At 46.1% G+C, this 26,984-nt stretch overlaps 2 protein-coding genes across 4 annotated transcripts in view; one reads left to right on the plus strand and one right to left on the minus strand.

Annotated features, from left to right (window-relative positions):
• LOC117138227 (alpha-protein kinase 1) overlaps window positions 1-14,977 on the plus strand; it is a 68,089-nt gene extending 53,112 nt beyond the window's left edge. Inside the window, exons 3-11 of one of the 2 annotated variants that reach the window (XM_033300172.1) lie at window positions 6,515-6,986; window positions 7,724-8,278; window positions 8,921-10,181; window positions 10,236-10,471; window positions 12,294-12,474; window positions 13,282-13,338; window positions 13,742-13,825; window positions 13,921-14,069; window positions 14,145-14,977. In XM_033300172.1, the coding sequence (XP_033156063.1) occupies window positions 6,515-6,986; window positions 7,724-8,278; window positions 8,921-10,181; window positions 10,236-10,471; window positions 12,294-12,474; window positions 13,282-13,338; window positions 13,742-13,825; window positions 13,921-14,069; window positions 14,145-14,269 (3,120 nt within the window). In that variant the 3' untranslated portion in view covers window positions 14,270-14,977. The remainder of the gene's footprint in view (window positions 1-6,514; window positions 6,987-7,723; window positions 8,279-8,920; window positions 10,182-10,235; window positions 10,472-12,293; window positions 12,475-13,281; window positions 13,339-13,741; window positions 13,826-13,920; window positions 14,070-14,144) is intronic. The other variant, XM_033300173.1, reaches the window with a different exon arrangement.
• Window positions 14,978-15,088: 111 nt separating this feature from the next.
• On the minus strand, window positions 15,089-25,746 carry LOC117138228 (UNC93-like protein). Of its 2 annotated transcripts, none has more exons than XM_033300174.1 (6): window positions 25,720-25,746; window positions 17,924-18,315; window positions 16,355-16,900; window positions 15,654-16,081; window positions 15,429-15,591; window positions 15,089-15,366 (listed from the first exon to the last, which is right to left on the minus strand). In XM_033300174.1, exons 1-6 carry the CDS (start codon window positions 25,729-25,731, stop codon window positions 15,300-15,302), a joined length of 1,608 nt encoding a protein of 535 aa, XP_033156065.1. In that variant the 5' UTR covers window positions 25,732-25,746; the 3' UTR covers window positions 15,089-15,299. The 2 variants fall into 2 exon arrangements, with proteins under 2 accessions (XP_033156065.1, XP_033156066.1); XM_033300175.1 differs by lacking the exon at window positions 25,720-25,746 and adding an exon at window positions 25,247-25,364.
• Window positions 25,747-26,984: the final 1,238 nt, after the last annotated feature.

Here is a 26,984-nt window from a genome sequence, read left to right on the forward strand (position 1 = left end):
GCACTTAGCCAGTGTTCTTATCGGTGGGTATACACAAAGATGATTCCGGTGAGTAGCTGAAATGGCACTACCCTTCCACCAGCGCCCAACCAAGTGGGCCCAAAAGCAGCGCCACCCACCAACATCGCAGAGGCAATAAAACGGGTGTGTTTCTCTACGGCTAAAACAAAAAATGTGTTGTTCCTGCAGTGATGGGAAAATGGATTCGAAAGGGGCGGAGGGGCACTGGTGGGGGCGGGAAAAGCTCCGAGATGAGCGGAGGGTGCAACCAATCAGCGAGGCCCGCAAAAATGTTACTTTTTCGTTTTCTTGATGGAAACGCAGCAGCGAATGAGAAATGTAGAGGAAAAGCGTTAGCACTCGCTCGCACACATGTGAGCGCCACGAAAAAAGTGACACAAAAACGGCAAACTTGTGTGTGCCTTCTCGACGGTTGCCTAAAAATAAGAATAACAGGGGCACGTATGGCCAATAAGGAGGAGACAGTGGCAGACAAACAGCAAACAATGCTGCGGCCAACGGGATGCGATGGAGCATGCGACAATGGTGGCAGCATCGACAGCACAAGGGGGCAACACTAAAAAAGTCAACAAAACAATTGTATCCGAAAAACTGGCAAAAACAGCAGAACAAGGCAACAGGCGCAGGACAATGGGCGCAGGACAATGGGCGCAGGACTTCGGCCGGAGGGTGCGTGAAACGCGGGGTTCAAGGAGTCCTTCGCTACCAAAGGTGAAACGGAAACAGCGGGAGAGTATTTTTAAAAGGAGACCGGGATTTTTAATTCTATAGACAGTTGTGAAATATCTTTGAGTTAACTGATATTCAATAAATTAAATAAATCCTTCATTTATAATATAAGCATTGTTGAAAAGGATCTGCAATTTGCACGACGATGGCAACATCAAGAAGTCTCTTAAACTCGTATATACTCCAGCCTAAGCCATATAATTGATTTTAGATAAGTATATTGAGTAGATGCGATTGCAGGTTTCAGTTGCATGTATACACAGATCCATTCAAGTATTTTGTTTCATTGATATTCGGTTAAAATCCCTAACTGGCAAATGCCAATTCCCAGCAACTGAAGTGCCTCATCATGATGGTATACACTCGGCGGAATACTTTTGCTCTGCGTTTTTAAAATGGTCGTCGGAGGAAATCTAATTTTGCCATCAAAGCAAGGTGATAAATAATTGTTTTGCAGCTTGGTCCTGCGATTGTCGGCCAGGCCAAGCCTTCACTCCGAACTCCTTTGACCCCCGATCGTTGGCCATCTCTAGCGCCAATTCCAATTAAAAATTGTGATGCAAATGAGCAGCGGAGGGGCGAGCGAATCAGCTCCCTGGGGCTACATTGCGGCAATAAATGCCGCGACAGACACCAGGACTTTCCGAGCCACCAACACCACCCCAATCAGCACCACCCACTCGCCGCTGACCAGGCAAAGTCGATGGCCAAGAAGAAGTGGGTGGTGGGTGGCGTAACTTTTACTTTTTATTTTTGGGCGAGAAGAAATGGCCAAAAAAAGAAGTGTGCCGCCAAAAGTGAAAAGCAAGCAAAAGTGCGAAGCTTTTCCGTGCTGGGGGCTTCGATATTATTTTATTGGGGTGCTGGGCGGAGGGTGGTGCCCGGTGCTTGGTGGGTGGTGCTCGGCTGCCGTTGCCAGGCTGCAGTCCGAGGGGCTCAGGATTTATGCTCGGTCCAAGCGCGGCCCAACGGAGCGGGGCACTCGGCTCGGTGGGGCGGGCAAGTAATGCGTACACCCGTACAATTGCATTCATTTGACCAGAGCGGTGACCAGTGACCGCTGCAGGATTGCGCCCCAATGTCCAGCGCTCGGCGCCCCCAAAGAATAACTGCGGCTGACCAGCGACCAAGCAGTCAGAAAGCTGTAGCAGGCGACTATGCCGTAAAAAATCAGCCAGCGAACGAGGGAGAGAGAGGAAAGCAAAATTAAAGGCACACAAAAAGTGGAAAAAATGGAGTAAACGGACAAACGGAAAAACGTAAAAAAATTGGGACAGGCTCGCACACAAACACACCATCTGAGGAGGAGGGTAGGCGGAGCAGGGGTGGCATGGGTGAGTGGTCCCCGGAGTCCTGGACAATGCTTGGCCTTCATTGTTGTCAAGCGGAGAGCCACCACCACCCACGAGCCACCCACTAGCCACCCACCAGCCACCACCCACTTTCGGCCAAGTGGGGTTGATTGAGTGGCGCGCCCATTGATGTTGCTGCTGTTGCTCCTGCTCCTGCTGCTGCTGCTGCTGATGGACCAGCAGGACCTACCCTGATCCTGCCCCTTATTTTTTCCTGTTTTTGTTTTGCTCCATTTTCCAACTGAACTCCCCCCGTCGTTCATCATTTTTTACACATTTTTGTTTTGGTTTTTGTGCTTCGCCGTTGTTTTGTTTTGCTTCGTTTTTGTTTTCTTTCCCTCATTCGCCATGCGACTGTCAGCTGCGCTGTGTCCTTATATGGAAAATCCACAACTGCCGGTATATATAAACAGGTCGTTCCGATATAGCCGATACAGCCGATACATGCCCACGTGCCGGTGGTACATAGAAACAGTCGAATTCTCGCCCAAATTGCAATGTCTGCAGCGTGCAGCTTTTGTTTGCAGCAGAGTGGGTTGTGGTGGGTGGTGGTTGGTGCAACCGTGCTCCCGCCTGCAGGTGCAACTTATCCCTTTATCGACACTCTGTGCCCAGGCGAAATTACGCAAGAAATCGACGTCGCATAAAAAATTGATGGCCTCTTCTCATTTGTTTAGAGAATCAACGGAGCGATTTAAAGGCTGATTCTCGACAGATTGGACAAAAGGGCATAGAATCAGAATTTTAAACATTATTTTAATCAATGTCAATCTTTATTGCTCCACATAATGGAATAATAACAATAAAAACATGTTCTACAACTTTTCTATAATACGTCTAATGAAAAATCGTTGGATAACTTTAGTTATCTTTTAGAAAGTATTTCTCATTTTGATATTTCAATATAAATTTAGAGATAAGTTATATTCAACTAAGAAATACCCTTCTGAATGATAATTGCTTGTCTATAACATTGGTTTCTTCAGGAGGCATATAATGAAAAACTTTAGAGATGCCACATAATCGATACAGAAATCCAACATCGCATCGGCCACCGCAACTCCCAAGCAGTTTAGCAAACCATTCGGATTCGTTTTCGAGTCACCAATGGGGAAATTATCAATTCAGGCACATAAAGCAACATAAATATTAATTGAAAAATATTTTCGCATCTCGGCAAAAGAAGCATGAAAGAAAACTACACATACACACACACACGCCCACTGTCGGTGATGAAATTATGTGCATTTGCATTAAACAAAGCATTAAGTATGCAAAAGTGCAAGGCCCCAGCACCCCCCTTCCGCCCTGTCGACCACTCATAAATGTTTTCCAGGGGCGGGGAAAAGGGGAGCCGCTGAAGCATATTGCTGGCCACAGCAGGCACTGTTTGCTGGATGGGCCTGGGGTGACCAAAAATAGAACAAGTCAAATATTTTTCGACAATTTATGAGCCAGCCTCCCTGTGATGGTGGTGCTAGTGGAGGTTGAGGTGGTGGGGCTGGTCAGCTTGTAACGTGCATGTCCGCCACTTCCACATCCACATCCACATCCTCCTGCCCATTCCCATGCCTCTTCGGATCCCCGGGAAAAAATGCCATTTGCAATTAAAGCAAACAAGCAACGCAACCGTTCGACTACGTCGACTTGCTCCTCGTTTTCGCTTTCTTTTTGCCGGCTACTTTTTGGCAATTGCATTTTTTTACTGTCCAACACCCAACCACCCACAGGCGAATGGCCGAGCAGCACCCACCGCCTAGCGTCCAGCACCCAGTGCCCCACTCCCCCTGGTTGGTCACATGTGTGAATTATAATTTCGCGTCGCGCTCAAAAGCATGCTACATAAAAAACACAGACAGCGAAAGAGACAGCACGAGTGCTGGAGACAGAGAAGGCACGATGGGGAGGGAGCTGCAGGAGCATAATAAGAAGAAAACCAAAGGCTGCCATCGCGTTTTCCATTTCGCGCCGGGCTTTTGCTTATCACATTCGAGGCTGTCAAGTGCCCGCTGCCCAGCCCCAGCCCCTTACCCAATCCTCTTCCTGCAGGATAAAGCCCCCCGCCCCCGTCCACAATGGCGAGCATCTCTTGCTCTCTGCAATAATTCAATTCATTTTCTATTTTTTTGACTTATTTTCATTTGACGGCGGCGCAACAAAAACAGCAAAACGGCAGCCAAAGGGAAACGTTGATGCCCAGCCGATTGTTGGGCGGCTTTAAGTGGGCTTCACTGTCCGAATCTGAGCGGAGACGATTGTGCCGACGATTCGGCGGGGGAGGAGTTGCATATTCGTACCTATATGGCTTGCAAATGAAATGGCTACCTTTCCCGGCCAGAGCTGAATGTGGAAACAAGACGTATCTACGGGGTTGCATCTGAATGTATTTATCATAATTCCTTTAAATGGCGTACAAACTAAGATACGTATTTGAATTTGTCTGGAAGAATCCACTATCAGGCGTTACTTTACTCACAGCTTCACATTTATTCACACATTTCTGAATTAATGTTATGAATATATGGCGACCTATTTTGGAGGCACTGGAATCAAGCCGGTTAGGTTTTGTTAACTATTAGATGCAGAAACCTTGATCAGTGCAGCGGAGTGGGAAAGCCCGCTTTTCTGCTTTCCAATGCTAAATCAGTTTTTAATTTCCGCTCATTTGCGAGGCTACAAAAATAGAACTGCCGGGCACAAAAGGCGGGAGACAGCGTCGGTGGCTCATTATGGTGGCCACTTTTTGTTCTTCAACTTTTAGCGGCAATGCAGCTGTAGCCGTAGGGACACACAAGTCCTTTCGATTGAGCGTGGGTAAATATGTTGAAAAGTTAATTCATTGCACATCAGTGGACACCCAACTACTCGTGTGCGAGTGTGTGGGTGGGCCATAGTGGCTGTCAGCGGCCGTCTGTTTGCCGCCTGTTTGCATAAAGGACATGCACACACACCCACACAGCGATATGCACAGACACACTCACACACAGGCAAAGAGGGAAGCGTAAAAAACACGGGGACACTCGCAGGACATTAACGTTGGCAGTGCTGGGAGTTCTTTCCCTTTTTCATACACTCTCGTTCTCGGCGTGTCATAAATTTAGTTCGATTTGCTGTTCAATGACATTAACTTGCTTCGTCCTGGCAGGACTGCTTCTGCTTTTTTCCGCCACTGTTTAAGTAGTTGCTGTTGTGCTGCTGACGGCGCCAATAAACGTCAATTTTTAATGAATTTGCAGCACGTTGCAGTGAAATTTATCAAGTGCTTTAATTAATGTCCACTCTTCCAGTGCTGGTTAGTTAGATGATTGATAGACCATAAGGTCTACCCCGTTGGCCGATACAAATCATTCCCATTGGCTGGTCAGCAGAAATTCCGTTTAATTGCCGCACTTGCAACACCCACCAAACATTCCTATTTATTTGCATAATATTTTTTTAACACTTTACCTTCGCTGCCGTCACGTTTACTGCTTACTTTTATTGCTTTTCCTTGGGTCCCTCCTTTTTTCGATTTTAGCATTTTTCCCAGCTTTTTTTTTGGGTCCGTATTTTGCACTACAATTATGTTAATTTCCTATGCAAATAAAATTTAATTGAAGCTCCGCCACGGCGCAAGAAGGGTCCTGCTCCGTTTGTCCTGGCATTAATGTTCCGCCCCAAGTTCCCTCTCTAAGCGCATTTGGCGTCGCCAGCATTAATTGCCAATAATTATATTGGTTTACCTATCCACCCATTTTCCGTGGATTCTCTTGCTAGCTGGGCACTTGGCCCGTCTTTAAAGGCAAGTTCGCAGGGAGATGTAATTTAAAGAGGCAAATAATGCCACTTGATCGTTTAAGCGGCTAATCAAGCCCGTATTGACACTTTGCTGCACCCCCATTTGTGGCTGCTGGAATCGCAACAATTGCAACCAATTAAATTTGCATAAATTGGCCAGCTCATCCGCACTGGCAGATCAAAATGCCAAACAATAAATGTGCGCTGACAATTACAACAAAAATTAAATTAACTTATTAACACGCCCAGAGTGTGTGTGTGTGTGTCGCCTCGACTGACACAAATGAAATGTAACACGAGTCCGAAAATGCCATCGCTTAAATATATAATCCAATCAGCAAACAATGAATGTGGATTCAGGACTCGTCATTAGCCTTCGGGTGTGGATTTCAGCAGAACAATTGACACGGCATTAATTGCAAAAATATAATTGAATTTAGCCAGAGGAACGCTGGGATTCACGCAAGCTAAAAGGTTCTCAAATGAAATGCGAAGTGAATATTAATTTACAGAACCAAACTTCATCTCATAGCTACATTTAGAATGCTCCGCGCAGTTCCTCAGCCAAATGGGATTGAAATTCACCTGAAAGTCCCGCATGGAAACAATCTTATTAATTTTTCTATTCTTTTCAGGACTTTGACAAGGAAATCAGCTGCCACAAGATACACTCGCCCAGTAGCAGCAGCCACGCCCACTCCCTGCACCACCACCATCACCACCACCACCATCCCCACCACAGCAGTCGGAGCAACAACAACGACGATGAAATGGAGATCACGGACGGCCACGCTCTCCTTTCGCCGCCGCCCCCTTCGCAATCGCACTCCCACTCACCGTTCGACAGCAAGGATCACGTCAAGGAGCTGGAGTTCTACAAGAATCTGGCGGCCAAGGCGGCCTCCCTGGCCAACCATCACTCCCCGCCGCCCATGCCCCTGCCCCTCCCGCTGCCCATGCAGATCGATGGCGAGGAGGACGAGAACGAGGGCGAGGGCGAAGGCGAAGGAGAGGGCGAGGTGGAGGAGCAGTCGGCGGAGGTCATGCGGCTGCGGCGGGAGGAACAGGCTCAGGCCAAGGCGTTTGCGGCCCATCTGAACGGAACTAGTGAGTACATATCGAAAGCCAAACAGCAGCACACACAAAGGACACACTGTCAAGGATGGAAACGTTTGCCATATCCTTTTTAAATACTAATATTACGGTATTTTAAATCAGTTCCATAGTTTATCGAAGGATTAGAATGCATATTTAATCACAGGAATGCCGTTCGAGTCACGCATTGAAACCAAGTGTTTTAGACAATACAATGTTACTTCGACCATTTTATATTTTAGAATTTGAATTAGTAATCGGACATATTAAAATATTCAACTCCTTTCAATATATATGTATGTATATAATCCGTACCCCATTAATAAAATAAAATAATGCAAAGATGTTGTTGTTTGCTAGCTTGGCATTGATTAATTTGTTTCAGTTCTAAATTGTATTTGTTTCAAGTAACAACAATGATCAAAAGAACACTGGTTTTATGTGCACTCGACATATACGGCTAACCTTATTTGGCTGCATTTGCATTTAACGCTCTAATTCCCTCAGACTAATTTTCTATAATTTATCTAAGACTTCTTTGCACAGCGAGTTTCCATCCTTGAGTTCCGCCCCGACACAGTCATTTATCCCCAAAAACCCGGCCAGGGCCAAAGTAAACTGGCAATTAGTGCTGGCAGGCAATCCAAAACCCAAGCCTCTCCCCCAACTTCCCTCCACCAATTCGGCAAGGAGTTTGCAACAAAAACTAATGACAACATTTTGTGTGACTCTTGTTCAAAATCCCACAGTGCAAGACATGATAAATTTGCAAAAATTACAAAATTTGGCCACGCTACAGCAGCAGCAGCAACAGCAGCAGCATCCGCATCCGCATCACGGCCACCAGCACCACCATCACCATCCCGCCACGGCCGCCGCACTAGCAAGTCTTCAAGGATTAGCCGCCTCGGTGTTCAATTCGCCGTTGAACCTCAGCGTGGGCGGTGAGCCCGTAGCAACCACGGGACCATCGGGGGCACCAACCTCGCCCACCCACAATGGCGGCAAGAGCAAGACCGCCAAGGGTGGCAGTTCCGGCAACGGCTCCGGCGGATCGGCCGCCAACTCCGGCACCAGCTCCGCCCAACAGCAGCAGCAGCCGGATAATCCCAGCAGCAGCAGCTCCCCGCACCACCCCCTGAGCGCCTCCTCGCTGGCAAATGTCCTGGCGGCGGCCACCGCCTCGCCCCCGCCCTCCTTGCAGGCGCCGCCGGCGAGCGCCCAGATGCCCCAGCTGATTCTTGCCTCCGGACAGCTGGTGCAGGGCGTCCAGGGCGCCCAGCTGCTCATACCCACAGCCCAAGGTGAGTGTGTGCTTCACGGGCTGAGTTCTCCGGGTTGTAGTAGTTGTGCTTGTCCGTCTGCTCGTCTGGGTATCAATAGCATAGTTGACTTGGCTTGACTTTCAGCGCAGCTCGTGGTTGGCGGAGTCACGGGGCATAAAAAGCTCGTAAAGCGATTAGGGCAACTTTCAATTTCCTCCTCGCGTGGGGCGAAAAAGGATTTGCTGTAATCTTTCCAAAGCGACTAATAAAATGCTTAACCTTAGAGGCCAAAACAAAAGTTGAAGAGCTGAGCTGAAATTGCCATCAAGTCTTTTGTTTTCGAATTTATGTTAATGCTGATTTGAACAATTTATACCAAGAACTTAATTGCTAATTGATTCTACGAATAAATCAGAATACTGCTTTATAGGAAACTAAAGTGGAATCTGTATCTAGCACTTAGTTTTGTCACGTAATAGCTGGAACAGCGGTAGAAAACGCTTGTTTAGAAAAAGTTTGGTTTTATATATGCATTTAAACAAATTCAGATCTAAAGTATGAAAAAGGAGAGATTTAAGATGGATTTCACATGGGTTTCCGTTTTAAAATTTTTATGAAAAGGGCGTATCTTAGATCCTAATTACGGAAAGCCTTTACTAACATATAGATGTTATTTTACAGGCATTGCCGTGCAGACCATCCTCACCATCCCGGTGAGTCCGCAGATCCCCACCACGGAGCAGTTTCTGCCTAACGCGTTCGGCGCCTTTGCGAGCTACCAGCAACAGCAACAACAGCAGCAGCAACAGCGGGACTTGCTACCGCCCTCGCTGGCTGCACTGCAGCATGCCACCGCCCTGCCTCAGTTGGCCCAGACACCCACGAATTTACTCAAGCCCAATCTGTTTTCGACGGGCGTGCAGCAGCTGCTCACGGCTCTGCATCCGGAACTGTTTGCTGCGGCAGCTGCAACACATCAGCAGCAACAACAGCAGCAGCAGGTGCAGCAGCAGCGGGAGAGGGAAAGGGAGAGGGAACGGGAACGAGAACGAGAACGGGAGCGGGAACGGGAGCAGCACTTGGGAATTGGTCACCTGCCGCACTCTCACCTGGCCGCCGATCTGAGGCGCTCAGCGGAGCGATCTCCGACGGCCGGATCGCCCACAGGCGGAAGTCCCGGATTGGCCGCCAAGGGACCGCAACCTCCTCCTCCTGGAGCCGCCTTTCTGCTGCAGCAACAACTGCACATCAAGCCTGAGACTCAGACGCACCTGCACCATCACCTGCAGACGCAGTCCACTTCGGCGGTCTCCTCCACGCTGCCACAGATCAGTCTGCGACATCCGGATGAGCTAACCGCTCCGCAAATGGACCTGAAGCCTCTCGAGCTGAGTGCCAGCACCTCGCCGCCGGCACCGCCACCCCGTCACCACTTTGGACATAGCTTGCGGGGATCGTCGACGGTCTCACCGAAGCACAGTCCGCAGGGCAGGATGGGCGGCAGTAGCGGGTCCACAACCACGGGAATGAATCTCAGCCAGCACCACGAGCGGCACGATCGACTGGAGCGACTTGAGCGCCAGGAGCGCCACGAAAGACGCTCGCACACGCCTACGGCGACGGCCACCAGGGCCAGTGTTTCGTCCAGCTCGAGTGCAGGTCACCATGGCGGCAGTCTGCCCTCCGGGCGACTTTCACCGCCCAGTTCCGCCCCCTCGAACTCGGCGGCCAATAGCATCAGCGACAGAGGCTACACTTCCCCGCTGTTCCGCACCCACTCGCCCCAAGGCCACCCCCTATCGCTGGGCGGATCTCCGCGTCTGGAGCGGGACTACCTGGGCAACGGACCCAGTTCCGGAACTGCAACCTCGACTAGCAGTTGTGGAGCACCAACAGCGGCGGGATCCAGTGCCACGGCCAACGTACTTAGCAGCATAAACAGGTGAGTTACACTCAGCCGTGATGGTAATGGTTGTTTCTAACTAATCTCCTCCAGGCTGAATGCCTCCAATGGCGAGCTGACCATTACAAAATCCCTGGGAGCTCCCACGGCCACGGCCACGAGGGCCTCGTCCGCCTCGCCACGCGATGATTCACCTGGACCGGGTCCATCCACGTCGAGTGTTTCCCACATGCAGCCCCTCAAACTGAGTCCATCGTCCAGGAGCGAGCCGCCACACCTGTCGCCCAATGGAAACGACAATGATAATGACCTGCTCATGGATTCACCGAGTGAGTAAAGATCGATTCTTTCTTCTACTAAAATACTTTAGAGATGGGTTGCAAGCCCTTTGTTAGAATTCTATTTAACTTTAATAATAGTTCGCATATGTAAAGTGCTTATTGCAACAGCGTTTGCGCAGTTTTAATTTCAATTTATTAAAAATCCATATATTAAAGGTTCGAACGGCTTGCAGCCCGATTTTAAAGCACCCCAAGCTCCTAGCTTAGCATTAATTTCACACACAAATTCCCCAAAACTGTTCTAAGCATCCTTCAGCGTGTAATGATCCCAATGAGCCGGAGGCACGAAGCTCGAGTGCCCTCCGCAGTTGTACACATATAATTGGGGTCCGCAGCGAGCTGATGATGATTTGATATTTTAAGAGCCACACTCGAGTGCAACACGGCGTATGAGTGATATGCGCACAAAGGCGGGGCGAAAATCAACTTTTTGGCCAACATTAATTAACGAAATTTTCGTCGAAAGCCAACTTTGCTGGCAGTGCCAAAAGCCCTAACAAGTTGACTGCACTTTATGTAATTTTCCAAAAGAAAATCAACTTGAAACTCGACTCCACCCGCCGTCTCGTGTCTTCTGGCGTGTGTGCGAAAAGTTTCGCGTGCATTTACACGACTTCCTGCGACGGACGGGATTCATAATTGATGCAGCGTTCCGGGGCTGGGGATTAGGTGAGCAGCTAAACAAGACTAGCGAGAACGCATTGCCCAAAGTTGAGAGATGTCAACCGAAAGTGTTGGGCAAATTAGCAGCTGCGTTGACGTTGTCACGCTCCGCATCTGGGATTGGATTAGGTTTTGAGGCTAGACGGCAGGCTGGAATCGAGACCTCTAAGCCGAACTGATGGGATTAGCCCGGGGGCAGATTATGGGCACCCTATAGACGTGGATGGACTCTCTTGTTAGGGCATTTTCAATTGATTAGATTCCCAATCTACGTTCAAGAGTGGGGGCCTTAATTGAAACTTTGGATGCATTAAAAATGCAATCAGCACAAGCTGAAGACAAGGCCCCAGCACCCATTAGAGTGGAGTCATCAGGATTGGATGGCTTCCACCTCGAGCAGTCTCGATTGCGACATCGCATCGTTTGCGCATACAAATTGCAGACAATATGCGGCTTAATTACTACTAATTGATGCATACAAAAACTTAAGATGTCTTCCGCATTTAATGACATATTTCAAACGCTGCAGCAAACAACAACACCGGGCGAACAAAGCCAGCTAGCTGCGACGACAGCTTGAGTTACGGCCCGCAAAGGATGCTGCCAGAGCGTGCGGATCCTTTACCCTGGCATCCCATCCCTATACCTTCCCATCCGCATCCATCGCCTCCAATCCGTTCTCGCATCTTAATTACCGCTAAAACACAAGGCTGCCGTTGAAGTTGCAGTTGGCTGTTGGCTGTTGGTTGCTGCTGCCTGGGACCCTTGTCTTTCCGTTCTTGCATATCATTAATAAATAAATCAAAATTCTACGCGAGTAGTTTGCATCCTGCAGGCTTGCTGCTAACAAATTAGGCAGATAAAAGCCGTGAGTTTCGCACTTGCCTAATAGACAAGAACAACCTGCCAGGTGTCTTCGCCGTGAGCTTTATCAATTTACCTGGGCTGCACTGCAATAATGTTTTGCCATTACCGCAATTAACTGTAATTAAGACCAAGACGGGGCTGCAATTTATGAAGTCATTTGCATGGACTTACGGCGAAGACGGATATCTAAGCTAATTTCCCATTTAATAGCTAGACTTTAAGCATGCATGGCAGAGTCGGAGTTTCTACTAACCGAGCTTGTTCTCCTATCTTCCCCCAGATGAACCCACCATCAACCAAGCCACTACCAACGTGGTGGACGGCATCGATCTGGACGAGATCAAAGAGTTCGCCAAGGCCTTCAAGCTGAGGCGCCTGTCCCTGGGACTCACACAAACCCAGGTGGGCCAGGCCTTATCGGTCACCGAGGGTCCGGCCTACAGCCAGAGTGCCATTTGCAGGTGAGATATGCATGGACAACCCTAGTCGTGTAAGATTTGGTCAAGAAAAACAACACGAGAGTAGAAATTCCACTTTCATTTTGATATATTATGGTCTATAATGCAGTGCGAACAATATATGTTTAGGTGCTTTCATCATTTAGGTGTTATAAATAAAAAATGAAATATAACATTCAATCCATTATAAGGATATCAGAAGATTTAAAAGATTTCAAATTACTCTAAAGTATACCACAAAAATTACACCATCTGACAATTTCCGTATCGAAATTAATTGCAGCATACTTACAGATACTTTTTGAACGTTTTCATGTTAACCGACAATTAAGAAATGTTTAAAAGGTTAAAAACCAAAAATTTTAATGACAATGTTGATTTATTTAAAGTGATAATAGAAGGTGAACCGCATTAGGACAACCGTTTTGGCTACTTTCCCCTTTAAGCAATCGTGTTTTATTATATTTTCCTCAACAATATTTTTTGCTTAAGTCCACATATTTATGTTTCCCTTAATTTGTTTTTCGTAAACTTCTGGAACCAATTTTCGAAGAGTGCCAGGACATTTTCTAGCAAATCTAAAAATGCTAAATTAACCACGAAAAACAGACAACAAACCAATTAAATGCTAAATTAATTTTATTTATTTTATTTGTTTATTTTTTCGATTCAAACGCCAACTCTATCTAACTCCTCTCTCTCTCAACATCGAATGTCGAATGCCACCCACCGCAAACTGAAAACCGAATATCGAATGTCGAATGTCAAATGCCAACTGTCGAATGTCGAATGCCACCTATCGAATGCAAGCAGTGCACTCGCTGCGCAGATGTACGCCGCTCAACTGTCGACGCAGCAGCAGAACATGTATGTGTGCCTCCTTGAGAGGATGTGTGTACGCTGTGTGTGTGTGTAGTCCAAGAGAAACCTAACTAAAGTGCAAGGCTCATTAACCTGTTCATTTCGCCATGTATTTCTTTTGTTTCACGTTTAATTTGCATAAATGCGCTCCCAAAATTGGCCAGGGCATTGCCAACGAGCAGAGTTTCATCAGCTCAGCAGAAGCGAAGTGAAACAAAATTTCTCCACTGAACGATTAAGAAAGAGCGTACCCGAAAAGAGAACCGAAAGAGAATGCTAATTGACAATGTCCTGGCACTTTAGTTACGTTTCTTTTGCGTTATAACGGGCTTGCACAAGCCCATCGAGCGATCTGATCCAGGATCTAATTCTCTACATACCTCTTCCCAAATACCACTCCCAACCGCAGGTTCGAGAAGCTGGACATCACACCAAAGAGCGCACAGAAGATTAAGCCTGTGCTGGAGCGCTGGATGAAGGAGGCCGAAGAGAGGTGAGAGTATGGAGGCAGTTCCACGCGCCGTTTTGCCCCACGTTGGGCGCCATTTCGCGACAACCCCGACTAACTTGTGTTCTCTCTTGATTTAGCCACTGGAACCGCTACAAATCGGGTCAGAACCACCTCACCGACTATATCGGCGTGGAGCCGTCGAAGAAGCGCAAGAGGCGCACATCTTTCACGCCGCAGGCTCTGGAGCTCCTGAATGCCCACTTCGAGCGGAACACGCATCCTTCGGGTGAGTGGTAACTTTCAGTTACAAGAAGTAGAGGCGGCCGGAACCATTGCTAACTCTCCTCCCTCCTCCGAACAGGCACCGAAATCACCGGACTGGCCCATCAGCTGGGATACGAGCGGGAAGTGATCCGGATCTGGTTCTGCAACAAACGGCAGGCCCTCAAGAACACCGTTCGCATGATGTCCAAGGGAATGGTATAGGGCCAGGGGCCCTTGTAAATAGATGGGCCGTGTATATAGCTAGGTGTCTAAGTGTGAGTGCAAACGAGTGTGTGCGTGAGAGATTGTGTATTACAGTGTGATAGTTGTACAACACCCTAGAGTTTAGCAGTTAGGCCATGTAAAGTAATACTGTGTGTCATAGCATTTACAAAGGACATCGGCTTACGCAAGCGAACCGCAACCCGAAACCCAAGAACCCAATCCAATTGAATATTTAGCCAACTAAGTAACTACTTAACACTTATCATATCCCAAATAGCCTAAAGGTAGTATAAAGTCCCCAAAGCAGACTTGTGCAGTTTTAGGCCAAATTTTATCAGATTGATGTGCCATTCCAAAAAGAAAACAAAGCAAACCAGTTCATACACCTAACAAATTACATACTAAATGTTTAAAAACATTTAAACCAAAACTGCATAAAATCTATGTGTGACCCACAGTCTAAGAAATTCTGTAGAGTTCGTAAGTGATGAGTTAAAATATTTGCATTTAATGCGTTGGCTAAACTTGTATACTGAAACGAATCTGATTTCAACCATTTATAAAACAAATTATAACCCTAGTATTTAGCCAGTTCAGACTCGAAAACTAAGATAACTATATATGGTAGCACTCAAAAAGAACAAAAGAAAGCTAAAAGACAGCAAGTGTTTAGACTAAGTAACATTATGTAGCAACTTACAAAAATTATGATGGAAAAGAAACGAAAAAATTTTCAACTACGAAATTTAAATGGTATATAGCAAGAAAACAGCTACAACTGAACAAATATTTAAATGATTGTAATAAAAAATACTATTTAAAAAATTAAAACAAACTTTGTTTTATTCAGTAACGAAATCAACGAATTTCCTAACAATATTTGGCAATATCACATAAGACAACTTCTTATCTCTGAATCCGATTCAAGCTCTATATCCATTTCCCTTAACGAAAATGAGTTAGTGGAATAGGTAAAATTAACCAGAAATTAAAATGGCAAGATATGGAATTAGCCTTAAGGAGCTAATCAGTCACTCAGCATGACTTCCAAGTTCTTTTGCTTCTGCCAAACGCGGTACTCGATGAGGCCATACCTGTTGAAGTAAAGTTTACGAACATCAGTTAAAAATACGAGAAATTCAAACTGGAAACTCACCCCACGCAGCCTATTAAAATAAAAATAATCAAAATCACCAATTTCGTGGATGTGCAAAGCTGCGAACTGATGATGTAGCCGATAACAGAACCAGTGCTTTCCCACAGTCGGAAGTTGCTATAAGCGGCAATCAGATGGTTCGGAAACAGAATGCCATAAAAAGCTGCAAATAGCTTAGTTTAATACCCAATCTTGGCAACAAGCCTTAGTCCGAGCTTCACTCACCATTGACCACAACCAGCCAGACTCCATCGCAGATGCCCCAGACCGCCGCAAAGGTGCAGTAGCTCATATAGTCACCCTCCCGTGCTTCCCAGTTGTACATGTAGGTGAGCAGGCAAAGGTTGACCACGGCACACAGTCCGGCCAGGGTGACCCGTCCAATGCGCTCCACCAGCGCGCCTGCGATCCCGGCAGCCACCGCATTCGCCACGCCAAAGCATATCATGGCGAACCCGATTCGAGAGATGCCCCATCCGCAGGCAACAAACGAACGGGTAAAGTCCACGGCCAGAAAGGCCTCCTCCAGCCCGATGAACATCGTGATGGGCAGCATCAGGATCTGGCGACGTTTCCGCAGAAGATTTATGGTCACCGTGAGGAGCTTTAGCCCCGACATTCCGTCGCCAGTATCACCGCGCTTTACTCCATAGCTGTGGATCATTAATTGGAGAAAATGCTATTATGTCTCAGATATCGCAAGCTTATATTACATATTTAAATCCTTTATGAATAAAGACCAATCAAAAATCTAAAAATCTTAATTTAAGAAAAAAATATCAATATATAAATATTATTATTAGACCTTGAAAGATTAGGTGATTAAATTTCGGAAGGAAGCTATATTTCCAAGCCAGTATTATTATATAACTTATTAATATTTCAGTTTGACCAGTCAAATAAAACAGAATCATTCGTGTACTTACCGTTTGAGGGAGCTCACGCCGAAGATCATCATGACCACAGCCGCTGCCATGCAGGTGAGGAAGATGGAGTTGAGCAGCTGGATCTGCTCCGGTGCTGGGGGCACCAGGTTCGGATTGGCCTCTGCTCCCACTCCGGGACAGAAACGGGCCCCGCAGAGTTCGGCCACCCTGGTTCTCTCCAGTTCCCGCTGAACATCCAGCTCGAATGAACCATTTGCCGGGGATTGGGCAGCAGGGGCACTCAGGGTCAGAACCGAGGAGGAGATGAGGTTGCCCCACACCTGGGCCATCTGGTAGAAGATGAAGAACAGGCCGAAGAACTTGACGGTGTTCACATCCTTGCGCGACTTGTTGCCCCGCACCTGGGTAAGTGCCTCTGAGACGGTGGAGAGGTAGGTGCACTTGGAGCACCACAACGGCCCGCCACCGAAACCCACCATCAGGGCCGCCGGGATCAGGGTCTCGAACCGCGGGTAGAACTGGGCGGCTATGTAGGGCATGTAGGCGAAGAGGGCCAGCGCCATGGTCAACCGGCAACCGAACCATCTGTTGATGAAACAAGCACATCGAAAAGTAGAAAAATAGGAAACACAGAGGGTGGGTGAGCACCGAGTGGCAAGTGGCACATGCTTAGCAGGCGGTCATTTATTTCGGGGCCCAAGGCCATAAATCTAAATAAATCGAGTTAACTGATTAAAGTTGCCTGAGCCAGCAGTTCGTGCCTCGAATAAGCCAAGTGAAGCGGGGCTCGCTATAAATTAGCGATTTGTTTAAATGTCAGACGTGGGTGGCTATCCGGCCGCCCCGATTGGGGATACATTCGGGAACAGGGACGGGGCGGCACAAGGACCTGTGATAATCCAATGACTTCCTGTTGACATTTTTACAGCCAAATGCGCTCGGTGTCACACATTTCGGGGCGTCTGCTGACTGCGCTTTCGCCGTTGTCACATCTGCATAAAATCCCCATAAAAACACCACCAGACAATCACCGAAACTTTTATGGCATGCCACACGTCGCGAGAGGAGCCTCATCCACTCGCGAGGCGCAGGAAATGCGAAACAAAAATTGGCAATTATGCTAAGAGTACTCTTTCGATTGTTTCCTAAGCCGATCATCTTCTGAAACACATTCAGGTTCGGTCTATAGCCCATTGAAAATTCATCGGGTACGACGAAGATAACATTATTCAGTGTATGTTATTCATGAGATGATATGATATTCCGCCTCCCTATCTGAGATCTCTATCTTCTTGCTCCAAAGTCTTTTACTATTATGTTAGCAAGATATGTTAATTATTCTTGCAATGAGCCGTTCTATTTACTCTGTAGAATAATTGATCAATATCTATCAAGATATTTATATCAAGATTTGTCTCTGCTGAGGTCACTAGGTCTGTCGGAGACACTAGGTTACTATGACTAGGTTTTTATGACTTAGCAAATGTCAGTGAACTATGAACAATCCATATATCAAATGATTTGCAATTGCCACTAATTTAACTCTGAGAACTTAGTCCAAATAACTTTTTTAAGTGTGTGACCTCGTACCCACCGTTGTCCACTCACCTTATCACGGTCATCGGCAGGAAGATGTTGGACAGTATGAGCGAGCCGTAGATGACGGCCAGCGTGGTGGTGCCTAGGGCCTTATCCGCGTTCACCGAGCTCTGCAGATTCGATGTGCCGTGGAAGGCCGTAAAGTGAATCATGAAAGCCAGGCCTATCACGACCACGTTCTTGGTGATGATGAAGCGCTCGGCCGGCTCGTAGTGGCGCTGATTGACTTTGTTGTCCCCGTTCGGAGCAGTTGTTGTCCCGGGTGAGCTGCCCGTGCCAGTGCCGTTGCCGTGGACATTGCCATGTGCAACACTGTGCTCCAGCGCCAGCTCCTCGTTGTTGGCGTCCGACGTGTCACTGGGGTAAACCATGTCCAGTTCGGGGTCAGGAGTCAGCAGGCCCTGTAGAACACAATAGCGGTCATTTGGTATTCTGTTAGCAAAGTCCAGCTGAATGCAGACAAGTGGAGAAGGATGTCCAGGGACATGGTCTTTTAAGGATCGACAATTGAGGCATAAAAATGAAAGCAGATGGTGCATGCTGCAATCAGCGTCGCTAAACAAAGATTTCTGTTCTGTAGGACAGTGAGTTATGGTTCCTCAAGTTTTCTAGCTACTAGTATTTGTGTTCTTCATTTCGTTTCCTTAAATAAGCACAAAACTAATTTTATAAGCCATCTATGTAAGAAACCCAGCTGATATAAGCTATTTAAGCCCGTTGAAAGTTTTATGTTAAGCAGTTGGTTGACTTTGATGTACGATTTCCTTGTAGTTTAAAGTGAGGAAACGAATGTAAAACGATTTGAACATCTAGCAGTTTTACATTTAGTCAATGTTACTGCTTTTATATTAATTGATTAACCTAATATGATACAGTCGCTAGACTTCCGCAATTGATGTTCTCCATCGATTTGTAGAATCATTTATACGTTTTAAATTGCGCTTTGTTGGCTGAAACAGAACTGGGTTATTGGGACGAGAATATTTCGCATTCAGAACCTCTGATATGCCAATTTCTAACCCATTCGAGTACAAAAACGAACCCTTCGAAGTCCCGCTGCTTTGATTGCTCACTCAAGTCCACAGGATCAGCTTTAAGTTATTCATATCGCCTTTCGTCTCGGCCATACATTTTCGGAGCTTTGGGTTTTGCAATAAGCCCGCTTGCGAAGCGCCAGCCACGCCCACACACATATCCCGAAAAGTCTCGGGAATGCTTCTGCCTCAAGGACACTCTCGCAACTTATAATCCTTTGGGCACCCTCACAGCACGAACCCCGTCTGACATCCAGGAATTTATGCCTGTCTACGCCCCGAATTGTGGGTGTGTGGGATGATGATGCCCGAAAACGTTTCACTGACTTTGTTTGCATTTGATTTTGGCCCTGCCAACGACACTTTATGAAATTTTACACCTTTGATACGATGTTAAAGGCTTGTTTGCCAACTTCTGAGTGGCTGCACAGCCGCCCACCCGCACCCCCGGCAATTGTCTTGTCTTAATGTAAATCGCTGGTGGTACACAAACCGATTGAAACGTTACCCCACCTCGGGGCTTTAAGTGGAAATTGATTTTGCATACCTTGCGGCGTTCCGTGGAGCGTGGCCAAATTAATTGGCCAAAAGTTGACTTCGTCATTAGCCCAACCATCAATTTGAAAAGGCCCCGACCATCGAAATCGGAGCCGTAAATCAGAGAGAAACAATTACCAGAGTACAGCGAAAACATTCATCATACGCAGTGTGGGACGAACACCACTGGCTTGCATGCATATGATAATTGGCCAGTGTCAAGTGCACTTACCCATAACTCAAGTCCGAAATCAGAGGGACATGCAGATTGGGCATTGTCTTTATCAGCTGGCCAGCAGACAGGGAAGTGACTTGAAATTTAGAACATGGCCCATAAAAAGTGAACTCTCAATGGCTTGTTGACAGCCTAAAGGGAAGGGGTGCGCCAATAGAACGCTTCACCTAATGCTGGGTCAACGAGGAGCATCATCGTTCATCATCTAAATGAAAATCTGGCATAATCATCAAAATGGGCGCAACCGAAATGGGCAGCCATTTGTTTTTTATGCACACCACCCTCCGCACCACCACTCCATACCTTCAAAGGACTACAGCATTAAACAGAGCCAGGCCCCAGGACATGACGTTGGCTCGTTAAAGACCATTCCGGCTTTATATAAAATGGGAAAGAGTCCACTGGGCAGGGCCTGATAACAATGATTCTGTTCGGTTTTATGCGGCCGACCAGTAATTTACTTAAATTATTGCCCGACAGACGACAGACAGTCGACCGAAAGTGGCGGTGAAATGGGTGCGAAATTAAATATACATATTTACATTTGAAGTGTATGGATGCTGGCCCATAAATCTCCGCTGAAAACTTCAATTTGCATTTCCTCAACTTTGTTTCACATTTGTTTAGATTTGATAAATCGACTTCGGCATATGCTGAGGTTCTTGTTTACACAAAAAAGGAGCAACCACTCCCCACTCCCCACGCACCTTGCGCCCATCCAAAACTAATCAATCACCGCCCAAAAAAGGGAAAATTCACATATGTACATGCTGTGGACTTGGGCCAAACAAATAGATTGACTTATGGCGCTGACACACAGCAAATAAATACGCCCGAATCCGAGTCCTGGCCGGAACAACTTGGCACTTAGCCGCACATGTTGGCCTCGTCAGGCATTAATGCCTCGCAATTAACTTTAGATCAATTATGTGGCTGCGGAGTCTGGAGTTTTGCCTGTTAATTAGGCAGCAAGCCGGCCAAAACGGCCAAATGAGTGTTTTTCCACAGGAAAAGAGGCAAACTTGACTAGGCAGCAGAACAGCCGGGAACCTTTGACACTCGTCCAAATCAAATCCTGTGTTCGCCGAGAACAATGGATGGTGGCAATGCTGTGACAGCCTTGATTTGAAGCTGTCGCGAACTATCTGATTCCGCCGCCATCCGCGGCAATAGGTTTGAATACAATGCAGTATCCAGTCCCATTGACATTCGGCACACTACCTGGCCTTTATGGCGCCGTCAAAGGGTTAACAATGCAGCGGATCCACGGGATGCGAAACTATTGTGGCATTCGAACTTTATGCCCCCCGGCAAAGCTTTGCAGCGTGCAACAATCAGCCGAAAATGAAAGAGCGCCATGTAGTTCGCCTGATGGAGTGAAATCTACCACCATGTGGCAGGGATAAAATAAAATATTATTCCTGCGCCATCGCGGTAGGTATATAAATTTCGCTTCGCCGCCGGCCAGGAAATATTTTTATGGCCCACTTATGGACTAGGGAATAACTGCTTTATGGCCAGTGAGTGAGGCCTAGCTAGGTCTAGCTATGGCGAAAAACGAATTAATTCGGTAAAAACTGTTTAAACGTCGTATCTTTGCAGGGATAATCATGTGAAGGCAACGATGGTTCGAAATGAGCAATCATGGCAATGCCAGATCCGTCGTCGATTGGATCTGAATGAAAATAATCCAACTCCCACTCAGCCTAATCTCTGATTCTCGTTCTTGATTCATTCACAGCCAGGCAGCACTTCCTTTGCACCATAATCACGGGCTTCGTGGAAGTGAAAACAATGGAACTGGGCCATTTTACTGATAACACTGAATAGGAGATAATTCTGGCTGGTTCTGGCTCGTTGATGATGGCCAACTAAGTTGCTTTAGGCGAGTGGGTTCTTTAAATTCGATTAAATACCCAATTCACCGGCATGTCAATCATAAATGTATAATGCCATCAGGCCCCGCAGGATTTTTTATGGGAACCTGAAACCCGGAAAACCCCAAGCCCCGCCACTAAACGATGCCCCAGTTATTTCGACGCGACACTGGTTTTATGTGGACGAGTGCGTCAAAAGTTTGGCCCAAAATTTCGGCCATATAAAAATAAGCACAGCGGCGTAATGCAAACGTAAACGTTTTCATTACTCCAACGGAAGTTCGGGACCAATAAAAATGACAATAATAACATCGTATCGTAGGTGGGCTGAGTTGTCCACCCCTCCCGACCATATTTACGTACATATATCCGACCCTGTTCAATCAAATCATTTCTACTTTCACTTTAATAACGCAACATGGCCGTGATTCGTTAACCTCACAGTTCTGTTAAAATTTCCCCTGTTCGGCACAGTCGCCGCTTAACAGCGAAAGAGAGTCCCCGGTTAACAGAAGCAAAGAGAACACGAGCTAAAGAATAAAGCGTGATAAAAATAAATTAAAATTTGATTTTAAAGAGTTAAGACTGACTTTTTGAGTCCTTAATTTGTCTTTGAATTCGACTTAAGCCAATTTATCAGGCTACTAACACAAGGGAAGTTTGACAATAAAAAGTGTAAAAGTTGTGGCTCTGTTGATATCGCTTGATGGGAATATTGGCGCATCCATCACTTTGATTGATGGTGAATGAGATATTTTTAGCCTGCACAGAAATTGAAAATAAATATGCAGTCTATAATTGGTAAGTTTCAAGGATCTGATCAGGCTTTGACTACGTTTAGATAAAAATATAAATGCTTCCATGTTTAAAATACTACTTATTGCTTAAATAATATTAAATGGCCTAGGCGTGTACTAGAAACAGTAATGGCTTAAGTAACAGCATTTTCCAAAACTTTGGAGCCGAATGAGTCCTGATCCTGCCAAAGCTCTTTCCCCACAGCTGCAACATTGTGGCCACGTTTATGCAGCTGGCTGAAACTTAGGTGCCTTCGCCATCGCCGCCCCAACTAATTTCCACGCTTTACTGCCGACAAGATGCAGCAACAATGTGCGAAACACAAAAGCGGAGGAGCCAGGAGCCAGGTGGGGAGCACTCATAACGCAGCTCCAAAGTGCACGGAAACGGAAATGAAGTGGCACACACACTCCCAGCCGCCCCGGTTATGTGGCCAATTCTACGGGGCTAAATGTCAAGTCCTGACCCGCTTATGCACTTGCTGGCTCCCTACTAACGGCTACGACAATCTTTAAATATTTATTCACTTTTCATCGGTGGGACGCGTGTTTGCCGCTCATTTCCGCTCTGCCACCTCCTAGCCGCCTCCCCTCCCGCCGCAGCCCTCCCGCGTTTCCGCCCTTTTCCGGTTGCCTTGTCTTTTGGCGCAGTGTGCGAGTGCGTTTTCCGTTCGCCCACTGCACTTTATGTGTGTGTGCACTTGTTGATGTACTCGATTTTCCACTTTTCCGGCAGTTGCGTTTGAGGGCGTGTGCTTAACTTTGTAATCAAGTGTAAATAGTTTGCTTTTTTGGCCCAGCGTGTATGGAAATCGAATTACGGAAATCTGAGCATTAATTTTTGTGCAAAAGACGGCAGCTTAAGCCTTTAATGCACTAAGATGAATCTGGTAATCAAAACATATAACCGAAGTGTAGTTTCTCTTTTTCATATGTAAAATCGGACCAATAAAAATCATTAAATTCTGTTCAAATACTGCCAACAAATGATTTGAATACTGAGATATGTTTTTGAAAGTTGGTTGGTTGCCCATGACAAGGTCTTTATCATCTCAAAGCATAGATGCCATGCCAAAGAACAGATGCCATTGTGACCTATTTGATTACCCATTCTGATTATAATTTATTGTCTTCCGGACTGAAAGGAAGGCTATCTGGATTCCATTTCCCATAACTCTGCAATGCAACTAATAGTGAACTGAACTTCAGAAGCAGCCTAATGGAAATTCTTTGCTAGTGGTCGAGATGCCAGCAAACAACCACGAACACGACATCGAATGGGGCAGAATGCTTTTGGAAGGGTTGGGTTCCGTATTAATGGTAAAATATGCACGATCAACATGGAATGCATGGGAAGTGCTGCTGCTGCTGGCTCTTGATGATGCAATTTTCTCTATGATTTCCACTAACTCCGCTCGTACCCCGACACGCTCACGTTTCGCTGGTCGGACTTAACTCGATGTTATGGCGCCAGCTATAATTTTGCAAATGCGTACTTAATTTGCAAATGCAATTTGTGCCAACGAAGCACAGAGGCCCTTCCCCGAACGACATTCACCATAATTTATTTAACTAACAAAACGATAACCCAAATAGGTGCCACATGCTGCACGCTGAAATCGCTGATGAGCGAAGTTGCACTAGTTGGCAGTAGCTGCATTGTCTGGTTACCAACAATCAGTTGCAGTAATGCGGTGAATCACCCACTTCCACCCACTTCCGCCCACTACCGCCCACGCATCATGTGTGCTCGCAGCGCAATTTCACGCTTCCGCCGAGCATTTTTATAAGTTTTCCGCTCAGGACAAAGCAAATTAAAAAAAATTGGAGGGAATCGCGGTACTGCGCTTTCTGAGAACCGGCTGTTGTTCTATATTCCAATTACTGCGGAATGCAGTTATTTAGTTTTATCTGTTTTGAATTAGGAGGGGCTAATTAGAGTCCAGGCATATGCACTCTTAAATCAAGGATTGAAGCTACTATTCGGCAATAATCTTCTAAAGAACACGTGCTCAAAATACTTTAAGTTCAAACGATACCACCTTTTGGCGGTTAAGGTTTTGACCAGTTTCCGGTTTTTAATTTATTTTATTATTCAGCCAAATCTACATAGCTAGCGGAAAATGGGTTGGACATGCACTCTCATTTCGCAGCCGCATTTCAATTAAATTAAAATGTAATTTCTATAGATATGCGTATTTGCGTTCAATGTTTTCCCCTTCGCAAAAGGGTTTTTGCCTCCGGGTCCGCTTTAATTCGTTAAAAAAATATTTGACCACCACGGAAAATGGCCGGAGAATCGAAGTGTGGGTGGGAAAAGATAGTCAAGGTGGAAGCCAATGAAATACACATGTGGTTAATTACGGCCGAAGGAACTGGCTCGTATCCTGCTGGCATAATTAATTAAAAATGGAATCTCGTTGGCCTTCATTCTTCCCGAAGACGAGTATGAAAATCAAACATTTACTTGATGGCATTAATAAGTTAAAGAACTCTGATTGAGCGAAGGCATTAAGTTTAAAAAACATAAGCCACTCAATGGATTCAAATAGCAGCGATTGAATTCATTTGACAAACAAGTGTACACATTCTGGCTTAATTGAGTTCACACTTATTCCATATTGGGCATCCCTTAGTCGCTACACCTGGCTGATTAATTTGTTCGATCAATATTTGATGGAAATTTCTTATTGACTGTTCACTTTATGACTTTTAATTAAGCTCCGTGTCGAGCTTTTCACATTTATTTGCAATATGTCTGCTATTCAATTTTTAAATGCAAAAACCGCGATAGAGTAAAAATTACCACCAACAACGACACTGCGAAGGGCACTAGATGTGGCAAAGTTTACCTGAATTGAATATTACTTTTCAATCTCGACAGCCCAAAAAGGGAATTTGAATGGCTTTTAGGAACGGGTGTCCGTTAGAGAGCTGATCGGATTGGAGTGAACCGTTTACGAGCGCAATTAAAACTAAACTAAAATCTCGGACCGCGAACTTCTAAATATGAAATGGAATGGAAATGAAATGAATGCGACGGCAGCAACAGGTTTGAGCTCTCCGCTCTCGGTTTGATGCCGCTGGATTTGCATAAATCCGACATTTCAGATGTTTCTGATCGCCTCCAATATCAGCATCCGAGGCTTATTTTGTGGCAGCTAAAGAAACATGACGCCGGCGGAGGCGTGTCAAGGTTCTAATTCCGATGCCCACTTGGCCGCAAGTCTGCGGTTGACCACCAGGTGGCGTGGCATCTTCACTTGGCAGAATCTCGATAATTGTTATTAATCATACGCCGCGTTGTCGCCGCCAACTCACTTACCCACTGATTCATGTCGAGCTAATGAACCTTGCTTGCTTGTCGAGGAAGTGTAATGAACGACAAACACTGGCGATTCGATTTAGATAGTCGCTTGTCTTTGGGCAGTTACATTAATTAACTTTTCATCGAGTTGTGACCGCCGAGTGTTTGTGGAGTGTGAAACAAGTGCCTGTGGCAGTTGTTATTAATGTGGTCCAAAATGAACTGAAAGTGGCTGTGAATGCATCGAACTCTCGCCTCAATTAGACCGAATTTCCCACCAGATAAGGTGCGATAAGGGAACAGGGTGTCGCAAGAGGTTGGAGATAAAATGTTAGAAGCTCCGCCGGCAATCAATCACTCGCAGTCGAGAACCATTTCGACTGCACTAATTTGTGCAAGATTACATGCAAATAATTGTAACCATGATTAATGCGAATCATACCTAAACCGCAGAGTGTCAATTAGTTGAGCCCCGAAATGGCACTCGGATTTGAGTCGCGGGAACCGGGGGAAGTTCCACACGTAAATTCCCTCCATTCGGTGCGTCACCAAGTAAAACGGGTTTAAAATCTGTTTCTGTTTTTGTTTATTCTGGCCGGCTGCCCTGCAAACCGTCGAGTAAGTGATACACTCGATTTTAAATCGATTCCACACCCGAATCGGTGTTTTGCATAAGCCGCTTATGAGCTCGCAGCCAGAAAACCGAAATTCAAACATCAGCTCGACTTGTGGTCCATTGCGCTTGTGGCCAATTCACTTGGCCAATGGATTTGGTCAAGTATTAGAGTCACGTACTCGAACTCCAGTTGCCTGACACCTTTCACTCGACCACCGGCTATATTTGCGCTCTGTCCCAGGGTCACTCCATTCCGCAACTTTTTCTCCGCCCAACTAAGTTGACACTTTTGCCATCTGAATTGTGGAGTGAACTTGTGCCATTAGCTGTCAGCTGAATAGACTTTGATTTTTGAGGCTGTTGACATTGCTGGCGCTGCATAAAATGCAATTTCGCCGAATAATCTGCGTGGTTAAATTTAGCACGTTTAATAAACGACTCATCTAAAGTAAATATAACACTTTTGGCATGCTAGATGTCCTGTAGCAAGCTTAACAGGTAATAAACAAATGTCGATTTTGAATATTTCACCCAATTACCATTACCAATGAATGTTTTATGTAAATCCATTATTAGTCTTACTAATTCGTTGAACAACACAATTTCTCATATGACCGCCTGGTAAATTTCATTATTAATATAGTGTTCGTTTCCAAATCACTGAATA

This window comes from Drosophila mauritiana, chromosome 2R, assembly GCF_004382145.1.
Source record: "Drosophila mauritiana strain mau12 chromosome 2R, ASM438214v1, whole genome shotgun sequence".
Lineage (NCBI taxonomy): Eukaryota > Metazoa > Arthropoda > Insecta > Diptera > Drosophilidae > Drosophila > Drosophila mauritiana.

Coding starts and splice junctions, on each gene's coding strand:
- LOC117138228 (XM_033300174.1), bottom strand. Junction 16,901..17,923: donor CTGCCGATGACCGTGATAAG/GTGAGTGGACAA, acceptor TTTCATCAACAG/ATGGTTCGGTTGCCGGTTGA. Junction 15,592..15,653: donor CTGGCTGGTTGTGGTCAATG/GTGAGTGAAGCT, acceptor AGCTATTTGCAG/CTTTTTATGGCATTCTGTTT.